Source organism: Lates calcarifer, linkage group LG13 (genome assembly GCF_001640805.2).
Source record: "Lates calcarifer isolate ASB-BC8 linkage group LG13, TLL_Latcal_v3, whole genome shotgun sequence".
NCBI lineage: Eukaryota > Metazoa > Chordata > Actinopteri > Centropomidae > Lates > Lates calcarifer.
In genome coordinates this window covers 19,271,492-19,292,662 of record NC_066845.1, presented here as the reverse complement: position 1 = coordinate 19,292,662, position 21,171 = coordinate 19,271,492, and the positions used below count along the sequence as shown (strand labels likewise).

General features: G+C 39.5%; 1 protein-coding gene across 1 annotated transcript; it reads right to left on the bottom strand.

The window, feature by feature from the left end:
• Positions 1-11,311: 11,311 nt before the first annotated feature.
• On the bottom strand, positions 11,312-19,701 carry npffr1l2 (neuropeptide FF receptor 1 like 2). The gene is made up of 3 exons (XM_018668369.2): positions 19,371-19,701; positions 12,391-12,490; positions 11,312-12,305 (listed from the first exon to the last, which is right to left on the bottom strand). The coding sequence occupies exons 1-3, from the start codon at positions 19,699-19,701 to the stop codon at positions 11,312-11,314; spliced, it is 1,425 nt and encodes a 474-aa protein (XP_018523885.1).
• Between the last annotated feature and the right edge of the window lie 1,470 nt (positions 19,702-21,171).

Genomic DNA, 21,171 nt, shown 5'->3' with positions numbered 1-21,171 from the left:
GAGAGTCTTTAATCCACCCTGACATCACATGAGTCGTTGGGGTTGCGTGTCTCAAGGTGTGAATAGGGGTTCAATCTCCTGGGTAAGGATCTCAGGACTGTGTTATAGGTGGCTGATAGTTGGTGTCAGAGGCCACCACCTCTGTGTAAAGATGGACGTTCCAGATGGACATAGATGGCCTCTTTTACTCCTCTCTCAAACCATCTGTCCACCTCCAAGAGTTTAAATACCTGGTACTCCCCGGCCAGTTTTCAGAACTGAGGAAGCCTTTTGGATGAGAGGTGAAACATCTTAAAGAAACCAACTTCAGCACTTAAGACTACCATGACCTGAATGACTGAGAACCTACACAGACGTAGGTACACCATAATGTTCTAATCATCTGAAAATTGTAAAAAAAAATAATAATAATAATTCTTGCTTTCCTTTTTGCTCCTTGGAGACAACGGATGTTAACAGAAAAATCTGAACAGGATTAAACTGGTTGTGCTTAAAGCTGAGTATCTCCCCTCAGTTGACAGAAGACTGCCTATTGTGCACTTATATTGCATATACAGCCTAATTAGTGTTCATGTACTTGGCCTTACCTAACACCATTATCACAATTACCACATGTAGACTTATATACTGAGCCTATTCTCTGAACAGGTCATACCACATCAAGAAAATTAATTAAGCAGACATCATGAATGGTGAGAATCTTCTTGAGTTATATTGTTCAGTCTACTCAGACTGTATAATTTCTACTGCTAATCGAGGCATGTTTCCAATGATGGTGTTACTTGCAACTGCATACACTGAGAGAGCAGCTAATAGGAAATTAATTAAAAATAGAGGAGTAAAATTGATCAGGAAATAAGTTAGGGAAATCCATGTGGTATGCACCTTAAGCCGCTAAGCTGCCGAGAGGATCCCTCTTTGTGGTCTGAAATCTGTAGCAGAATTCTCAGATGCTGCTCTTAGTTGAAAAATTGCAGCTGAACGTCAGTATGAAGTTCACACTGGAAAGACGTATGACAGGTTTTAAGCCCAGAAAGTGAGGAATGAATCAAATGTACAGTATCTCAGATGCATTTACACTGAGGATTGTGGTAGCGCAACACAATTAAAGGCATTAGAAATTATTGTTGGAAAAAAAAAAACTTGTTACTGTGTATTGTCATTATGAAGGATTTTTCCTCCTTTCTATATTTCTATGCTTCATACACATTCCAATAGTTATGGTCATAAAGACCTACACAGTGTTGTTCAGTGGTCTACTGTTTAGCCAAAATGATGACTGATATGACATCTGAAGATACAATTATCTTCAAAATATTATTTAAAAATTATTATAATATGACTAACCAGATCAATCACTGTTTTTGGTAGAAATTATATTATTACATGGCAAATAATTTACCAGTAGGTGTGACCCAACATTTATGATATGCATGCTCCTGAGTCTGTGTAATTGAGTAATTAATTGAAAGGGGCGTGTTCAAAATAATAGCAGTGTGGAGTTCAGTCAGTGAGGTCATTCGTTATGTGAAGAAACAGGTGTCATTCAGGTGGCCCTTATTTAAGGATGAAGCCAGCACATGTTGTACATGCAATTCTCTCTGAAAACCTGAGAAAGACGGGTAATGGAGAAATGGAGAAACATTTTGTGGACTGATGAAAGTAAGATTGTTCTTTTTGGGTCCAAGGGCCGCAGACAGTTTGTCAGATGACCCCCAAACACTGAATTCAAGCCACAGTACACTCTGAAGACCGTGAAGCATGGTGGTGCAAGCATCATGATATGGGGTTGTTTCTCTTAATATCGTCACCCTCTTAAAATAATTGTCTGAGTCATTTTTTCAGATTTTTCAGGAAACACAAAAAACTGAACCACTTGTTGAATATATGATATTTACTAACAATTTTAAGCAAAACAGTTATAACAACAGATGCCTATTGACATACAAACCAGAAGGTCAGTCAAACATGGAACATGAGAAAATTAAATAACTTAGGCAAATTAAAACTAAAAAAAGTCACATTCTTGACATAGGCAATTATACTAAAGGGGTAGAATGGCACGATCTGTTTAACTGAGGATGTAGGCAATTTTACCAGAGGTGGCCAGCATCATGAGGAGATGATTTAGGAAAAAAAAAATTGTAAAAAAAAAAAAAATGACTTAGGCAATTATTTTAAGAGGGTGACGATATGGTGTTGGGCCTATTTATTGCATACCAGGGATCATGGATCAATTTGCTTATTTCAAAATGCTTGAAGCGGCCATGCTGCCCTATGCTGAAGAGGAAATGCTCTTGAAATGGGTGTTTCAACAAGACAATGACCCCAAACACGTTAGTAAGTGAGCAGAATCTTGGTTCCAGACCAACAAAATTAAGATTATGGAGTGGCCAGCCCAATCCCCGGACTTTAATCCAATAGAAAACTTGTGGGATGACATCAAAAATGCTGTTTCTGAGCTAAAACCAAGAAATGCAGAGGAATTGTGGAAGGTTGTCAAATCATCCTGGACTGGAATACCTGTTTACAGGTGCCAGAGGCTAGTCGACTCCAGGCAACACAGATGTGAAGCAGTTCTCAAAAACAGTGGTTATACAACTAAATATTAGTTTAGTGATTCACAGGAATGCTAAATCTTAACGTTTTTTCAGTTTCTTGAGTAAATATTTGAGTTTGTAATGAAAACCCAACCCAATATCATTTTTCCTTCATTTTCTGTAAAGTAATTATAACATTGATACATTTTTCTTCATGTTTTGATGTAAAATATAATGTGCAGTGTTCCCAATGAATGGAAATAAAAACAAACACATAGCTGTAGTTCTCCTGTCTGTAGCTGGGGGAACCAAGGTCTTAGTGATAAAGATGCATCCACAGACATTAACGACTTAGACAACACTTTACAAATCAAGTTTCATTCAAAGAGGAGCTAAGTATGTAGATACGCAAGTAAAATACATGTAATAATTAGGTAAGAACATGGGCATATAGTGTAGATTTAGAACATAATCTGGGTAGAGTGCAGAAAAGTGTTGCAACCATGTGATACCTGGGGTTATATACACCCTTTTAAACTGGACATCTTCAGAACTTTGGTGTAGCACAACTCTGGCACACTGATCACTGCACTGTTCATCATTTCCTCTGTTGCTTGTGATAAACACTTCTGCCTGAGACATCTGAACTCCTGGCGATTATCCTTTCTGCAGTGGCCCTGAAGGTCAACGCATAATGACAAGTCACAAAACACTACAACATTTCAGAAAACAAAACAACATTTAAACCTCTATAGAAGTCGTTTTGATTAAATTTATAATTGCCCAATAATAGCACATTAACTGACAGAACAAAACAGTTCATATATTTCAAACATCTTTCAACGAACGGCAGGAAATTCAGTTTATTAGGAACACCAGGCTAATATTAATGCAGTCTAATCCAACAGTCTTACAAATTCTCCCCATGAATGTTATAATTTTCAGTTTGTGTTGACACTGTGTTAACAGGTGTTGATTCAATTGTATGGTCATTTTGGAGGCTGTAGTCAGTAGTGTTGTTGAACTATGTTGACTTATATGAAGAGGTGTGTCTGTTGCTTGGCCTACCCTCATTGATTTGAGTGGGGTGGACAAAATGGTAGGAATACTGGTCAACATAATGTCATGACCTATACTGCTAATCAGCTGCTGACTTTCTCCTTCATCATTTCTGCAAACTAGGTACGTTTTAAAGGACACCTCTGGAATTTTTTAACCTGGGTCTTATTTGCCTCTGTTTTCAGATGTAAATAATTGACAGGGACAAAAATCTTGAATAAGCTCAGTTGGGGCTGAATTATTTTTGGAAAAAATGTGTGATTTTTCTGATAGATATTGTGATTTGATTTGTGATATAATTTTGAAAGTCAAGCTTAATTCCAGGATTCATTGTATACATGTTGTAAAACATGTGATGGAACATTACCATTTAAGAAATCATTGAAATATTAACTGCTCTGTGTACTAATCGAAGGGTAAGAATAAAAATATACAAATCCAAAATATATTTATTCTAACAATAAATGGTATAGAACAGGGCCAGAGTGGGACTCATTTTAGGCCCGGGAGTTTCATGGCTCAGACCAGCCCACTTAAGTTTACAAACGTTTACTGGAGATATTTAACTTATACCTTTAACAATATGAAAACTTGAAATGCTTGATTTAGAAAAAAACCCATGGTAAGTCGTTAGTAGTTAGGATAGTAAGTCATAATATTAAGATAAAAAGTCTACATTTTATCACATCATTAAGGGTTTCTTGGCACTGTTCCTATAGAACAGGTCTAGATTGTACTCTATAATATTAACACTGATTGAATCCTACCTGCCCCCTCTGGAGTTCTGGGCTCATTGCTTGTGCTTCCCTCTTCCTTCACTCTTACTAGCAAACTTGTTGAGGGGGCTATTGCTGAGGGTCTAAATGGTAGTGTTTCAAACGTAGTTCTTGTAACATAATATCTGCAAAGAACTTTGTATAAATTAGGCTATATAATACCAAACAGTTCTTTTGACTTCATTCATAGTTGAACAGTGGTTTTCATGTAATATGTTGTGTTTGTGTTTGCACATCTGGCATCTTGAGCACTGCTAGCTTACCTGTGTCATCATCTCCTGAGAGATGTGCTGAGAGCTTGTGTTAAAAACATATTCTGTTTGGCGCATTTGGCCATTACAGCTCCTAAAACTTCCCTTTTTTTAAGTCTGACTTTTTCAGCGCCACCTTTGCTCTTTTAATTAAAATTTTTTAATCGTATCATACCTTTTCTGTCACGCATTGCATCTTCTCTGCCTCAGCGTGGCAGGAACAACTCATGGATCAAATGCAATTATGGAACCAATGTCAAGCTTCTGTTTCTAGTCAGACATGGACCATTGATTGGCTGTTGGAGAGCATTAATGTCTATAGAGAAATGCTACTCAAATATTGAGTACTGGAGCCCATTCCTAGCGAGTTCAGCATGTAGGGCTATGATCTATTTACTGTCACTGTACACCGGCTCTCACAGCCCCACAACCAGCCTGGCAAACCATGAATTTTCCTGGTTCTCCAGATTAGCCACTCTGTGCCTCGTATAGAACATTCACTTAATGAACCATAGAACAACTATCACAAAACAAACAGTAGCACTATGTTCACTTGCCTTATTTGCAATAACTTTACATCTGTGGTGATACACTGATACACTGAGGGGGAATGACAGGCACAGAGAGCCCGTAGAGACAGACACAGCCCATTAAAACCTGTGGCAGGCTGCTGCTACAAGATATGTATCGGAAACTGATTATGGTTCAATTTCGATATATCGTTCAGCCCTAAGCTCAGTATTGATCAAGAACAGTGTGCCAGGCCACCAGGCGAACAGCTGCTGTAATGTAATCCAGTGGGCAATTGTCCATGTCAAAATGTGTCCACTTAAGTGCTTCTTTTTGCCACTGCCAAGTGTTATTATGTGTCTTACAACATCATGGATAGGATTCCTACAGAGTTTGTCTGTTATGATCCTTTTTGTTCAACCAGAAACATACTTGTAACCAGAAGAATACTTCTTCCACCACTGAAGGTCACACAAGTTCTCCATCCATTCATTATATATGTATATCTTATCCTTAAGGGTCCCAGAGGGCCACCAATTAACCTGCATGTCTTTGGACTGTGGGAGGAAGCTGGATTACCTGGAGAGAACCCATACGGGTGCAGGGAGAACATACTAACTCCACACAGAAAAGCCCCGGGTGAACTGGGGCCTGAACCCAGAACCTTCTTGCTGTGAGGCGACAGTGCTAACCGCTGCTAACTGCCCTAAGTGTTCTGCTAAGTAAAATTACTGTTTTTTTCAATGGAGTTAACCTTTAACTGTATAATGCCTCTTTTGGACATTACAAACAACCTGAGGTACAATATTGTGTGATGCCATACAAAAGCTCACAGTTTCATAAGGCAGTAATTGTTGCTGGACTTTTTCCATAATACTGGTACTTGTGTGTGGTCTTAGGATCCTTTCCATATACATTTTATTTGATTTCACCATCTGGTCTCAGCAGCTGAGTATTGCTGTAATGGAGTCTTATTATGATTTCATCTTCTTTCATCTGTGAGTACAGGGAATACAGAGTATCTCAAGTTGGAGGGCTCTGAGACACACTGAGATCAGTATTCAACACTGATTCCATGTTAATACAGGCACTTTACTGCAGTGTCTCTGTAGTGTTTTTTTGTTTTTTGTTTTTTTTTAAATCTAGTTTCTACATTATTTCCCTACATATTTATTCACTGTGGTCTCCAACCTGCAAGTTGCTCTTTAAGCAAGGCTAATAAAGTCAATGTGTCTTAATTATGTATCCACATAACCTGATCCATCTGCAGTAGTTAAGAGTGAGAGTTAGTTTCTTCACTCAGAGAACTGTGCTGGATATGTTTCAGCTTCATTTCTCAGCAAAGTAATGAGAAAATCTCCATTTTGGACTGTTTTCCTTTCATTCTTTCCACCCATCCATTTTCTCAAACATGTGTCCTGTTCAGGGCAGCAGGGAACTGTTTTCCAGTCCAGCACTCGGTCTGGACAGGTGGCCAGACGCGAACAGGGCTTCAGTACACTTTTGAAGCTCAGAAATGTAAGCATGCCAGCCTGGTTTGTCAACTCTGCTCACAGTGAGTACAAAGCTAATATTTGAACCACCAGAAAGCTAACATTCCTCTGTTTCCAACTGTGTATTAACTGAAAATGTATCCAGTCATCCGCGTTTCAGAGTGAGCTTTGATGAAGCTTTGGAAGCGTTATAAAGAACCAGAAAATTTAAGTCTGACATTTGCTCCCAGAAATTCACTTTACTCACAAGGCAACAGTGGCAGCAGAAATAGAGTTATCTCAGCTGCCCCAGTATGCCAGCAGTACACATGAACAGATAGGCTTTTAAGTGAATTATTTATTTGGGAATCATCACACAAGAAAAGGAAAACAGCCACAAAACAACACAGATAATGGGTACATTACACATGAATACATTCTGTAGATTGCTGCACACAGCTGAAAACACACATGGACAATTAATGTATGCTGTACCATGAACAACCCAAAATACAGCTATGACAAGATTTCACAGTTAATGATATCTGTCAGTGTAGCAGCTGGTGGTTAGCTGCTAGTGTTGCACATAACTTGGCTTCAGCTCCTCAGCTACACCCACAGCTAAATGTGGCAGGGTCACTCATACCTGTCCTTTACACTTGCTGCTCCGCCACACTTAATTTGTGTGGGGTAGCATGTTTGATGAAGACCATCAGATGAGAATAATGATCCACCCTATAAATTAGTCAATTAAAATGCTACATACAGTATTACACTGGAATTACACTGAATAAACTATCACAATATTACATTTTTACCTGGTAACCACAATTGAATTTACTGCATATCATTTTTATGGATGGCAAAATTTTTTATGGTGTGACACATCATACCGACCCCCACCCAGCACTCCACAGCACAGTATAGATTTCTATGCACTGTTATTAAATCTCTCAGCATTAATGTTCAGGGCAGCAGGTAATTCACGTAGCATTTTCCACAATTGTCACTCATTATCTACAACTGCAAGCTGAGTGACATCAATTCTGCGTTTGCTTAGGAGCTGTAGCCGTCACCATTTAAAATAACACGACTCATCATCTTCCATCACCTTCTGAATGCTGCTGGTTTGTTTGAGGTTGCAGCTGGGCAGAAACATTTTCTTTCTTCCAATGAAATTCTCCTACTTAAATCACAACAAATGCCAAAGAGAAACATTTGAACAAAAATACTGAGCTTCAATACAAAAAATATCAATAATAGAACTGTCTTCCCATGTCAGTCAAACTCTTGTACATAAATAGAAACAGAATTACAGTATCATAGTCAGTTACACAACACGAGAAAAGCACAAAGAGCAACAATATACAGTAAGTCAGTGTTTTGCGCTGCAAGCCACAAAAGATAGAGTTGTCTGCAACATCAGTTTTGGTTCTCCTGAGGTGTCATCAGGCAACACTCTCTTATGAAATCAGTGACACATTCAAATCAATGCAACAGTTCTAACAACAAAATTACTGTGCAACAAACATCTTTTGTCTGTGACACCTCGGGCTGGCATGGCTCAGATTTCCAATTTTAACACACAGCCAGAGCACATGAAAACAGTTCATTTCCTATTACCACAGACATTAGTATGGCTGTGCTGTATACATAAACAACAAGTTTACTTATTCAGCAGGGCATAAATACAAACTAGTGATAGATTAAGACCTACAATAACAATGCTGCACGATGACAAAGGCACAACCCGGGAACACATTCAAGTTGCATCACACCACTGACTGCTTAGCAATAAAGATGGCACAGAACACAAGGATCCCAAAGATTAACACTCTGACATAGATGTAAAATACATCTTTGTCTTTGTTTGTGGCTTTTACAGATAAATCTGTTTCAAGCACATATATCTGTGGATGTATAAATCCTATTCATGTTTTGTGTAGTGCTGGTGGTACCTTGTCTCTGCACTGGACCACAACTTTTGAATGCAAACACTGCACATTATTTACTTAAACAGCTTTGTCCTTATTACATTCATCAGCTCTGTGAGTGTCTTAGTGAAGGATTTAACATTTGTATTTTTTATACCACAGTCATAAACAAAACAGCTCTAATATAATAATATATGTAATATATATATTATATAAATATAATAACACTGTATTTCCACACAACAAAAGATTTAGAGCAGACAGTCATTTAGTTTTGGATAACAGCATGGATTCACTAGTTGGTACAAAACACAAAAAAACACTCATATCTTAAATGTGCAAATTTAAATCAATAATTGTTTTGTATAGTTATAAGTACGTTATGGCTCTACAGGGCATTTTTGTTGACTGTGCGAACAGCAGCAAACCCGTGTCTTCCTTGTAGTAGAGTGCATATTGAGATATCACTCATGTCAAGCTTACCACCAACTGGCACAGTACTGCAGAGAATTAGAGAATAATCACTGAGATCCTGATTTATTAAATCACTAATTTGGTCTAATCTTAGTTCTATTATCATCAATATATAATATATATTAATATATTCACAATGTAACCTTATTTTACAGCCTCATATGTAACATCTTGAATGTGTTGCTGGTCTTTCTGTATATTATATTCATTTGACTATTTCTAGTTCTTCCTCTTCTGTTCTAGCTGTATGATTTTATTGTATTATTATTGTATTTATTTAACTCCCTGAATGTTAATTACCCCCACAGATATCAACTGTTTCATGTTATCTCACATTGAATATGCTGCTCTTGATCTGTTGATGTCATGTGAGATTGATTAATTATAACATCTCAATTTCTCTCATATGAACACACTCTTAGATGGGTTGACAGTTGCCAGAGCAACTGTGATACCATGTATCCAAGATTATCAGTGTCAGGCTCAGTGAGGCCACATAGCCTGAAGACTGAAGCCCCATCCTCCTACACCTTTCTTATGTCAGATTCTCCATCTGACAGTGTCTGTTTAATCTAACAATCACAACAGTCTAACATGGTAATTGACTAGCTGTGTGGAAGTGAGACAGTAAGCAGGGTTTAAACTTCTCTCTCACTCTGTTTTTTCATTCTTTACACATCTGCATGTGTCAACTTGTCATATGACAACGGCTGAGTGCAACACATCAGACTGTCTGATGTGCATTGTTATCTCCCTTTTGTTAATAATATCACAGCTGGTTCATCACTCGATTTTCAGACCTGACCAGACAACATGTAATGGGAGCTGCTTCTTCTCAGGCATATCCCAGCCTTTAGCTCATTTTGTCTTGCGGGTGCCATCTTGAAATCTCAGCCACCACTAAGGTTAAGGGTAAGTCACTGGCACAAGCCCATGCTCATAAAGCTCAGACACAGTAACATGTTACTGAGTGCAATCTTATTTGTAATTATTTAAAAGGACTCTCTGGGATTGTAGCACATTAGTTTGGGATTATTAAATCAAATATGTGCTTTTTCTTTGTATTTTGTACCACTTGAATGTTTTAAAGGTGTTATGGCAGTATGTTATTTTAATAAAATGAACATTTATCCAGGTAGAGGTTATTCAGTGTGTAGTCTGCTAGAAATTGAGGTAGCTGACCAATTATCCAATGATGTCTTCAATAAATTATGTTTGAAATGTTATGGAGGTAGATTTTTTTGTTATTGTTTAAAGGCACAGTTTTGTGACTGCTGGATGTCTTATAGTACAGTATCTATCAAATGATTTTGCCATAGAGGCATCAACTAGAATAAAGTTACAAACTTACCTGCACAGAACTAATCTAGGGTGGACAGTTGTATTGTAGTTATGAGTTGGGTAAAGAAGGCATGGCAGTTGAAATTACAAATGACATGTCTGTGAAATGGTATCACTTTACGGGTTAGTGGAGTTTTTGTTATGGATAGAGAGGAGGAGCTGAAAATACAGGAAAAACACTGGCTGCACTCATTAATGTGGCATGAGGCCACTTCTGGTTATGCAGTTTTTCTAGGAAGTTTAAGTGCCTATTTCCTGGAATCTGTGAGACAGGTTACAATAAAGCAAGAGAGTTTTATGTGATGACTGACACTTTTGAATGAGCATTCGAGAATGGTCTCATTGACACTGTATATGTAATGTATATTTTTATTTTTCCCAAATTAATTTTTAACCTCAAACATCCTGTGCTAATGCAATGATTTCTGACAAGTACAAGCATAATTGCTTTACTCAGTTATATGTAATATGATGATGGTGTGGTTATATGATGGTGAATAAAATTGTGAGTCAAATTAAAGTTAATCACAAAATGATTGATCAGCTTAAAAAGTCTCAATATATTTGTTTGTATTTTCACTGACTTCACTGACCTGACAAACATCAAAAATTGTAATGTAAATACTGACTGGACATTATGTGTGAATGCTTATATTATTGTGGTGCTTCTACGGCCTATTCTCTGTGGCTCCTCACACTGAGCAAATTGATGCACATGCTCAGCTGGTCGTCTTGCTGACAGGGAGAGCAGTAATGACTAACTGCCTCCCTTGATTGTGTACGCCAATCTAAAATTGATGCCTGAAACCAGTAATGTCTTAACCTGAACAATTATCATGTTCAGGCTAAGACATTACAATTATATTATCAGAAAATTAATAGTTGCCTCTTCCTTGAGACTATAATAAAACATATTATGGCTTTGTTTGGTTCATTTCTGGGTAGCAGTATGATTTAGTTATCCCACGCCTGATACACTGAAACTGCCATAGAACTAACCCTCTCTGACTTGTCACCATTACTGCCTGTCTTAGGCACAACTGCCATTTCTAACCCTCTATCAGAAAGACTCTCTGAGTGGACCATCACACACCCCACCCTTGCACTCCTGTTCATCTCTGCTGTGTCAGTCAACTTGTTGTCATTATGGACTCGATTTCTCACCCCCAAGACAAGGTGGTTGTGGTTGCTAGTGGCAACTCTGAAATCAGTAGGTGCTTGCACAGATCTTCCTTTCCCGCCCACCCTCGAAATCTTCCTCCATAACTGGCACTGCCCAAGGCAACAGAAGGGCCTGGACTTGCACACCGCCTGGAAACCCCTCCTAAAGTTTTCATTGTAGTAACCGTAGATGATGGGGTTAACGCTGGAGTTGGAGAAAGCCAGCCAGTGGGCAAAAGGGAAGATGTAGCTGGTCAGAAGGTCCAGCTGGTCCCTGTCCAAGCCTGCATAGTCCGTCATCATCATTAGGGTCCAGAGTGGCAACCAGGACAGCATAAAAAGCAAAGCTACCAGGATGAGCATCTTAATCACCTTGATCTTTTTCTGTGATATCATTGGCTGACCACCCCTTCTACCTCCCACCTGGACTGCATTGGCCAGCTGCGGCTCTCTGTTTGCAACCACAGAGGAACACAGTTTGACTCCGATGCTTCCGTACATCAGGGTGATGACAGTGAGGGGCACCAGGTAGATGTGAGCAAACAGAACCGCCGTGTAGACCTTTCTCATCTGAGGGTTGTCAAAATTTTCATAGCAGGTGTACAGGGGGAATGTGTGGTTGAAGTCGTCATTGTGCACCATATAGTGGAAAGGAACTTTCTCTACAGTCAGTGCTACTGCAGCAGGGCACATGATCACCACTGCTAGCACCCAGATTAAGACGATGGCTGCCTTGGCAACAAGTATAGTCGGCTTGGGTTGTAGAGGGTACACTATACAGCGAAACCTGTTGTAGACAAGAAAAGCATTGCCACTGATCTTAGCATCCAGTTCTAACTGATATATGGTATCAGACCACAGCATTGACTAACCTTTCCACAGCAATGGCCACCAGAGTGAAGACTGATGCAGATACAGACACGCCTTGCACAAAGCCGCTCATCTTGCAGACAGTGTTGGAAAAGGGCCAACCTGTTGAAAAAATGACAACTGTTCAACAGAGTAGTCCTCAGACCAGAGGCTCAGTGGTAATGCAGTGAAATTATTGTCACTTTGAGGATTTTCAGAGTACTTCAATTTTGACTCATGCATAGCTTGTTACAGTGATAGGGATTATAATGTAGCAGGAAGGTGTTTTAGGCAGTCTACAGATTTGTTAAGTGACAATAATGAATCTAGGTTTTGTCTACACACTTGTTACCCTCTAGTTTTGGCACTTGAAGGAACATCAGCTTATCTGTCTTATCTGTTATTTAATAGCTAGACACACAAAGTGCAATGAGACAGAGATTTGTCTCATTTCTGTATGTAAATAATATGCTCTAGTATTGAAAAACAAATCTAGAGGAAGTTTGACAAATGAATCAAAAAATTAACAAAAACAAATAAAAAAAAACAACAACTAACAAATGACTTGAAAACATAATCCCAAAAATGAAGTACAGTGGAGTGAACAACATGACTTTGGGCTGATCTGCTGCCTCCAGGCCTGAACAGCTCACCATCATGAAGGAGGAAATGAATTCCCAAGTTTATCAAGGTATCTTACAGGATAACGTCAAGGTTGCGGTGCACTAGCTGAAGCTCAGCAGATGTTGGATGATGCAACAGAACAATAACCCTAAACATCAAAGTAAATCTACAACATAATGACATACGTGTAAAGAAATCCACCTTTTAGAGTCAGAGTACAGACCATAACCCAGTAAAGGTGTTGTGGAATGAGCTCGGAGAGCTGTCCTCAGGACATGGCTGAGTTCAAGCACTTTTGTAGGGCAAATGGTCCTAAATTCTTCCTGTTTGTGTGTGTGTGTGTGTGTGTGTGTGTGTGTGTGTGTCCAACTGCTCTCCAGATTCTTCAGGTTGACAGCTTCATGTTTGTTTCTGAGTGGCTAACATAAAACTTTTCACACAATTCCTGAATTCTCTGATATTTCTAATGTATTAAAGTAAGTAAGTAAGTAAGTAAAAACCAGGAATACACACAGGTCACAATTTGTTGCAAGGCAAGTACTGAATGTGTGTCTGTTGTCACGCTGTCCATGGTGCAGAAATAGCAGCAAATCTCCAGGGGCCAATTACAGGTACAGCCTATGGTTAACGGCATAAATGACGCATACATACCGTCAAAGTATAGTCTACCTTCACCCTGCCGATCTTCTGGTAGTCACATCAATTCACTGCCTTTCGAGGCTCTAGACCTGTGCTTTTATCCCATCAGCAAATGCAGAGAATTGGACTTAGTGGTAGATTACTGACAAGCTACTGTGGTCGTGTCAGTTTTGTGTGTATGAGTGTTAAGCATGGAGGTTTGAAACAATACATATACTGGAAAATATACATCTGAAATTTTTTAAGTAGCTCCTCAAAGTTAAACCTGCATTAACTGTTTTTTGGCCACTTGTGGGCAGAGTAGTAAACAGTAAACACAATGACATATTAATATCTTACATGGTGGACCAGTTACATATTTAAACATCCAGCAGACACAGAACAACATAGGCAACATCCTTTTCTTTAGCTGCAAAATGCTCCATGATGTCAGAACACATAGTCACTGACTCTGTTGGCTGTTCGATAATGAGCAGGTCATCCACAGTGAGTTTTTTCACTATAAATAGATGCCTGCTTCTGCTGGAAACACTGCCGATGAAATATGTGAGACTGAGTTGCAACGCATCAATGAGCTGAAAGATGTTAGAAACGCCCCCAAGAGCTGAAGGAGTGGAATATTCTCTGTCACTACAAGTGAAATTGGTGTATTTGTGAAACGTCACCAAAGCTTTCACAAAGTAACCAGATATACATGTGACATTAATTGCTCAAAATTTAATGTTGAACAGACATAGAAAGATCATTCTGGTGTAATTACTGCTGTTTGTACTCTATACTAAAATGTGCACAGTGAACTTAATAAATCTGAATTTGAAGGAGCAGAACACAAAAGTCAACATTAAGACATTTACAGGCTAAACTGCATCAAAAAGACTTGATGGTGCTAAACACAGAAAGCTGCAGAACATGTCTTGTAACCATAAAACCGGTCCAATACAGGAACATTTCATGAAACAGATACCCCAACTGTAATTTAAGAGCTACGTAACAAAGGTAACAAAGTAAACAAAGGAAACTGACAGAGATGCTGTTTAAACATTTAGAGACAGATGCAGATTCCTAGCATCAAACTGTCACCCCAATCCTCAGTTAACACTGACCTAAAGGTCATCAGAAGGCAACAGTGTTTGAGACTGACATCTCAACTTTAATTCACCCAGAAATAAATGGGTTTAACAAAGAATGACAATCATGTGACAGGATGCATCAGTTGTACAGCCTGATTCATCACATTGCTCAATATCAGAACAACAATAACACTTTCATGTTATTGTTGGTTGATGTTGGTTTTATATTGAGCAATGTGATGAATTGAGGCATGCCGTACATTCAGTTCACATATTTGAACTGAATCATACAGGCAAATGTAAAGTAAAATGTTATGTCATTTTTCAGTTAAAATGAATGATCTCATCATTTGCAGGTGAGGTTATTAGGCTGTTCAAGCCTGACTGGCCCACTACCCATCTAGACTGCAACATTAGATCCTGCCTACAGCTGATGAAATTCAGTGGCATATTTTAATCGCTCATCTGACGAACATCTGATAGATCTTATACAATTCTTTCCTCAAACTAACTGAACTTTGCTTTTTTCCCTTTTTTTGCATCCAAACTGAATTTATCACAAGGGAATCAAGCAATATCATTTACAAAGGAAATCAGAAAAGTTCACATATACAATATCTAATTCTTGACTTAATTTACTGAATTTTCTTTTTTCTTCTCAAGTGCAGCTGGAGAACAGCACATAAAGTGGCATTTAGACTCTCTGCCTTTCATCCGTGGATGGAATGACACTGATGGTTTTACAGCACTTCTGCCCCACCACAGCTGTAATAAATCATCTAGTTCAATCACATCATCACCTCCACAGAGAGAAATAGAAGCAAATTTGAACCATAGGAGGCCACATGACAAATCAGGAACACAGTGTTGTTTATTAGTCAGTCTATCTCCCACTGTTCAGCTGGACTGATCAGAAACACACTTAAAATAAATGGATTTCCAGAAAAGTCATCAATACTGTTGGGTAGCTTACTTTGAAATTAATATTTTTACTATAACTAATCACATTACACTACTGTAGTAACTGACAGCAGAGGTAACTTAAGTTTTCTGATTTTAAGGTATGCTGTAATAGGAAAGAGACATGCTTTAATGAGCAACCAGTCATACACAGCACCCTGGTAGAGCGACTTTACACAACCCTCCACTCTGAACAAAACCCAGGTAATTAAACCTTTAACTGACCAAACGATTACAGTTGCTTTGTTGTGGATGGAAATCTATATCCTGGTGACAACACTGAGATAAAGTGTAGTCTAGAGTATTTAGTTCATTTTATTTTCCATGTTATTTATCATGGTTCATGGTATCATTTAATGCATGGTATGAAAACAAAGGCTTTTCTTTTTATTTTCTCTGAAGTGCGTTTTTTTTTTTCTTTTTCTTTTCTGGTTTTAGACACCATTACATTATTTTGTTGACTGTATGCTGTGTCTTCCCAAAACACTCGAGGACAGCCCTGGTGTTTGCTATTCCCCTCTGTTTCTCACAACTGAAAGCAATCAGTGGTTAAAATCTGTAGAAGGTTTCATACAATATTTTCTCCTGATCCCTCTCTAAACACTTGATTCCTATTCTTCTATGTGCGAATGTGAATTACGCTCTTAAGTGTCCATGCCATGGTTTACATTTGCAGTGTGAATCTCCGATACCTATACATTTTATTATAATAATATTGCATGTGTCTATGTATCCATGTATATTGTATATTATGTGTATTTCTTTTCTTTATTCATGGCCTTTTAGTTCATATCAGTTAAAATGAGCTATGGGAGACAGTGCTTACTAATGAACACTGTGCACCTGATGTGGCCTCCTATGGTTCAAATTTTGTTCTTCTCCCTTGTGAAAATATTACTACGGCTCCACACACTGATTTGGGACTGAGACCTGAAAGAAAGAAAGGAGTCAGGAAGAGACATGTCAATTTTGTCACTTTTTTGAAGCCCTTAAATAACTCTGTGATGTCTTCTCATGCCTCAAATGCAGCATACAAAAAAGGAGCAAACACATAAATGTTTGCATTTGAATATGTGAATGATAGGCGTCGGAGTGTTTATGCACTGTCCAGCATAACCTGGGTACCTGTTATTCTAGGAAGGGGTAGGGGGAGACGTATCACACCCAGTATTTTTATATAAATTACTTGGTTTCAAAATATACAGCAATGCCTGCCACTCTATTTCTCCTGGTTCCCTTCCTGTGACTAGATGTGCAAGCTCTGAGTGTTCATCATCAGGGAAGCAGAGAGAGATACTCAAACTATCATAAATAACATTATGGGGTACTCAATGGATAAGGCTGGTGGTATTCAATACAAATACAGTACATATGTATAATAATGGTACAAAAATAGGCACTTGCTTTGAAACTGAAAAAAATCCTAGTTGCGCACTGTGGTTTCAAGCAAACATTAATCAATAGTAGGAGTATTTTTCAGCAGTGGATTTGATGCACTTCTGTGTATTCAGAGCAGCAGTGTATGTTGGATTGGCTCAACAGAAGTTACAGTGTATTAGCGCGGTTCAGTGATGTGATTTTATTAGCCGTTCGACAACAAAGGCACAGAGGAGTAGGATATTGACTGTAAAGGCAATACTAGGATCGAACATCAAGTGGGTTTTGCTGACAGTAAGAAAAATATGGATTATCTCTTCTTCTTCTTCTGGCGTATGTCCTTAGACCTTCAGCTCCATTGAGGCAAGCCAGTCCAGTGTTTCATCGTCGAGACCAATAATGGTAATTGCCATTTGGTGGCTGGTGCTTGGGGCAGCTGGTTGTTATGTGTTCAACAGTTTGTAGTGGATCCCCACATTCGCAGCATTGACTGCAGTGTCCAGTGGGGGCTACGCCACCAGACTGGAGCACAGTACACGGTGGCTGAAAACACCAAGCCTTCAGTAGAAATGTGCAGTGTCTTCATTGTGGCTCCCCATGTGGTGCTAGCTAGATGGTGTATCAGTGCAGCACACGCAGTTGTCTTTGCCTTGACACTGACCAGGTGTTGTTTAAATGACAGTGTTCTGTCAAGCTTCACACCCAGGTATGCGCAGGAGGGCTAGCCTGACATTATGGACCATGATGTTAATTTCATGGTCATGGTCAACACTGAGCTAGAGGTGCCAGTTCTTCGGGTATGAAGACAGCATCTACATGTGTCAGAGAGGTCCTCTTCTACTGTTTCCCAGTATGGCTTGCTGAGTAGATTGGTCAGGTCGTCTGCGTAGCCATACGCATGATTGTGTTATAGGCAGGTCAGGAATATAAATGTTGAACAGCATGGGTGCCAGCACTGAGCCCTGTAGGATTTTTGAACTTTCTCACCCTGCTTTGGCCATTGCTGGTTAATAGCTAAAAGCTGCAGTTGCACAGCATCTCTACTATGAATCTAACCATGTGCTTGTCTGGGATGGTCTCCAGAAGCTTCATGTGTAGTTCACGTTGATGGAGCTTGTATACAACGCACAACAATGCAATGGGCCGGTATCCTATGGGGTCATCAGGTGGCTTGTTTGTCATCAGCAGGGCTATCACCTTGGCACAACACCAGATCTTTGGCAGCTTTGGTGGGAACACTCAGAGAGGAAGGAGCACAGCCAGTTTGTTGCCTTCTTGCCTTGGTGTTTAATGTACTCAGGGTGGATGCCATCTATCCCTGGTGTCTTACTAGTCTTCAGGCGTTGAATGGCCAGCTGGGAAGCTCCTGGACTCTCACTGATGTTAACCTGGTGAAGTCCTTGTCAGCTGTGGGGAAATGGCCATTACTCAGCAGGAGTGATGCAATAGAGTTTGCAGTGATGGGACACTGGAGTGTGTGAACCATTGTTGCCTAAGTTTCTCATTTATCCTGCAGAATAGATCATCTGCTACTTTGTCCCTGTCTTCGCTGGTTTGTGCTTACATATGGGTGCAGTAGATCTTCACATTCGTCATCCCAGCAGGGAATGTAGACTTTATGTACACCGTGGGGAATATTGTTTACGGCAGCAGCCAGCAAGTCATATTCAGGTTGTTGGGACATGGGTGTGGTAGACCAGCAGCTGCCTTGTTCACTTGTTTTTCACCTCTTGACATCCCTCCAAGGAGTTATGATACAGCTACACAGCACGCACAGTTAGCCACTGCAGCTATGATGTACCTAATGTGCACCTCCTAAAATATTTAACTATTAACAATAAATTGTTAATCAAAATATACACCTTAGGTATCTATTGCAAATCTGCTGTGACCACCAACATATACCACTCTGTCAGGTGTAAATCCAGCTTTAGACAAGAGCTAAGACAAAACAAAGTAGAGCCAAGTTTTTAGAATGTAAAACTCTTACTTTTCATGTGTGAAACCTTGTGTATAGGCCAAGCACCACCCACTGTAAGGCCATTTTATGGTTGGCACAAGTTGAAAAGTTAAAAAGAAAGGCCACCACCAAGGCATATACTGTCCACTTCATGAAAACTGGGTATTGTCCACCATGACTGATGTCACTACGTTAGCAGTAATCAATTCGAGTATTGTATTACAGCTGGTCAAACGTTGACATCCAGCCAAAACATCTGGCATCACTCTGGTGAAGTGTACCTTCAAACAACTCTTGAGAATCGACACTCCTGCAGCACATTGGTGACAGCAAGGAGTTTAGGCAGAGGTGAGGAATTATGACAGGATATTACCTGTGATGAGGTTATCCACCAGTGTTGTAGGGATGCAGAAGATGCCCACCAGTAGGTCACTGATAGCCAGGTTGAGAATAAAGAGGTTGGTGACGGTACGCATACGACGGTTTTCCAGCACAATTAGACACACCAGGATGTTTCCCACCATACACAGCAGGAAGATGAAGAAGTAGACCAGGATGTAGCTGGCAGCCACATACAGAGAGTGCTGATAGTAGGGGAAAAACGTAATGTTGGTGACATTGCTGGTGCCATCTAGGCTGATGTTCATAAGGGCTGATCCCACTAACTCCTTTCCTTCCTCATCCATGTTGTCCAGTATCTCCATCCTTAAACACTGCAGGGGAAATAAAACAGCAACAAAAAAAGATCACTTAGAATTCCATTTGGAACAAATACAACCACACAAACATCACCCAATTCATTGCTTTGTTAAAAAATGTCACAATTGTTGTAAATGACATCTGATTCAGCAAGGATGCCTTGTCTTATTTGGAAAATTTGTCCTATGTCTATGTGACCCATTCACAGTTTAGTTAGGTCTGTCAAGCTTTGGATTTCTCTGCTCCACATGTGATATGCATGAAGCTGTACTAAAAGGTATTCCATGCATTTTAAGAGTTAAAATTGTAGTTTCTTCTTTTCTAAGTAAGGAATGAATTAAAGTGTGTTTACCTGCTTTAACTTTTCCCTCTGTGTAGGAGCCCATCGTGGATACTGCCACTTTGGTGTAGGCTAATGTTAGCAGCTCTGTCCTGCTCTATGAGATTTGGGGAAGTTTATGCTCCAGCAACCCTAGCCTTTTGCTCACTATACACATCAGCTGGTTGTCATACTGAAATCTTTTTCTCCTATTCCTGTTCCTCCTAATCAGAGGAGGGAGACATCTTCAACACAGTGGGAGAGAAATATTCTTAAGAAGTTTTATTTGTGTAGCACTTTTTAAAACATGCAGTTACAAAGTGCTTCTCACACACACACACACACACACACACACACACAAACAAACACAAACAACGAAAATCTAAATGAATAAACTACTAAAGTCAGAATTTATACCTGTAACATGTTATTATGTTCTGGTGATGAAGTACAACAGTAGCATCCTTTCATTGTAGATTAGAGCAGTGAGCTGAATGGTGGCATTTATCAGGCAGATTGTTTGATTTGACTGCAGCATCAAGAGGATCTGCTAGTCTGTCAGCCCTGACAGCCCCAGTTGGTGTACGTGTGGGAACTGTTGGGAAATGTCAACCCATGTGGAGAGCAAATGCTGCCAACAAAACCTAGAAACACACATTAGCACATGGTGTGTCTGGGCTCGGGGCAATGTGCATTTCACAGTGAGACTTCTCCTGTGCCTGCAGAGACTTGCAAGACCCTGGTGATTCAAATACACAATGTTCTCTGGCAGCAAAGTTTCCTAAGGGTGGACCAAAACTTGTTATATCTATTTGCTTTGTTTGGTGCATTCCTAATAGGTTTTCCAGTCCTTACAGCCAGTAAACTGGCTTGATCCAAGATAATCTGTGAACAACTGCAGGTTACTCTGCATCAAAGACTTTAAAACCTCAGCTTTTCAGTCGTTACTCACACTTTTCCTATGTGAGAAAAGAACAAAAACAAAGCAAAGATATAGAAGGTGTATGGAAAGGTGGGTTAGTTGTAATAGGGTGAGAGGGGTATTCAATGAGGATTGGGAGAGATGGATGCCACGACCCAATCTGTCTCTACATAGTGGACAAGTGCAAAGGGAAGTCTGCAGACAAATGGAAAGGGGAACAAAGAGTGGGTCAAG

Excerpts from the sequence above, each read along its gene's own strand:
- npffr1l2 (XM_018668369.2), bottom strand. The coding sequence starts at position 19,701 with ATGGAGATACTGGACAACATGGATGAGGAAGGAAAGGAGTTAGTGGGA. Across the intron at positions 12,491-19,370 it reads GGTGGATAACCTCATCACAG|GTTGGCCCTTTTCCAACACT; the intron begins GTAATATCCTGT and ends TTTTTTCAACAG. Across the intron at positions 12,306-12,390 it reads GTGGCCATTGCTGTGGAAAG|GTTTCGCTGTATAGTGTACC; the intron begins GTTAGTCAATGC and ends TGTCTACAACAG.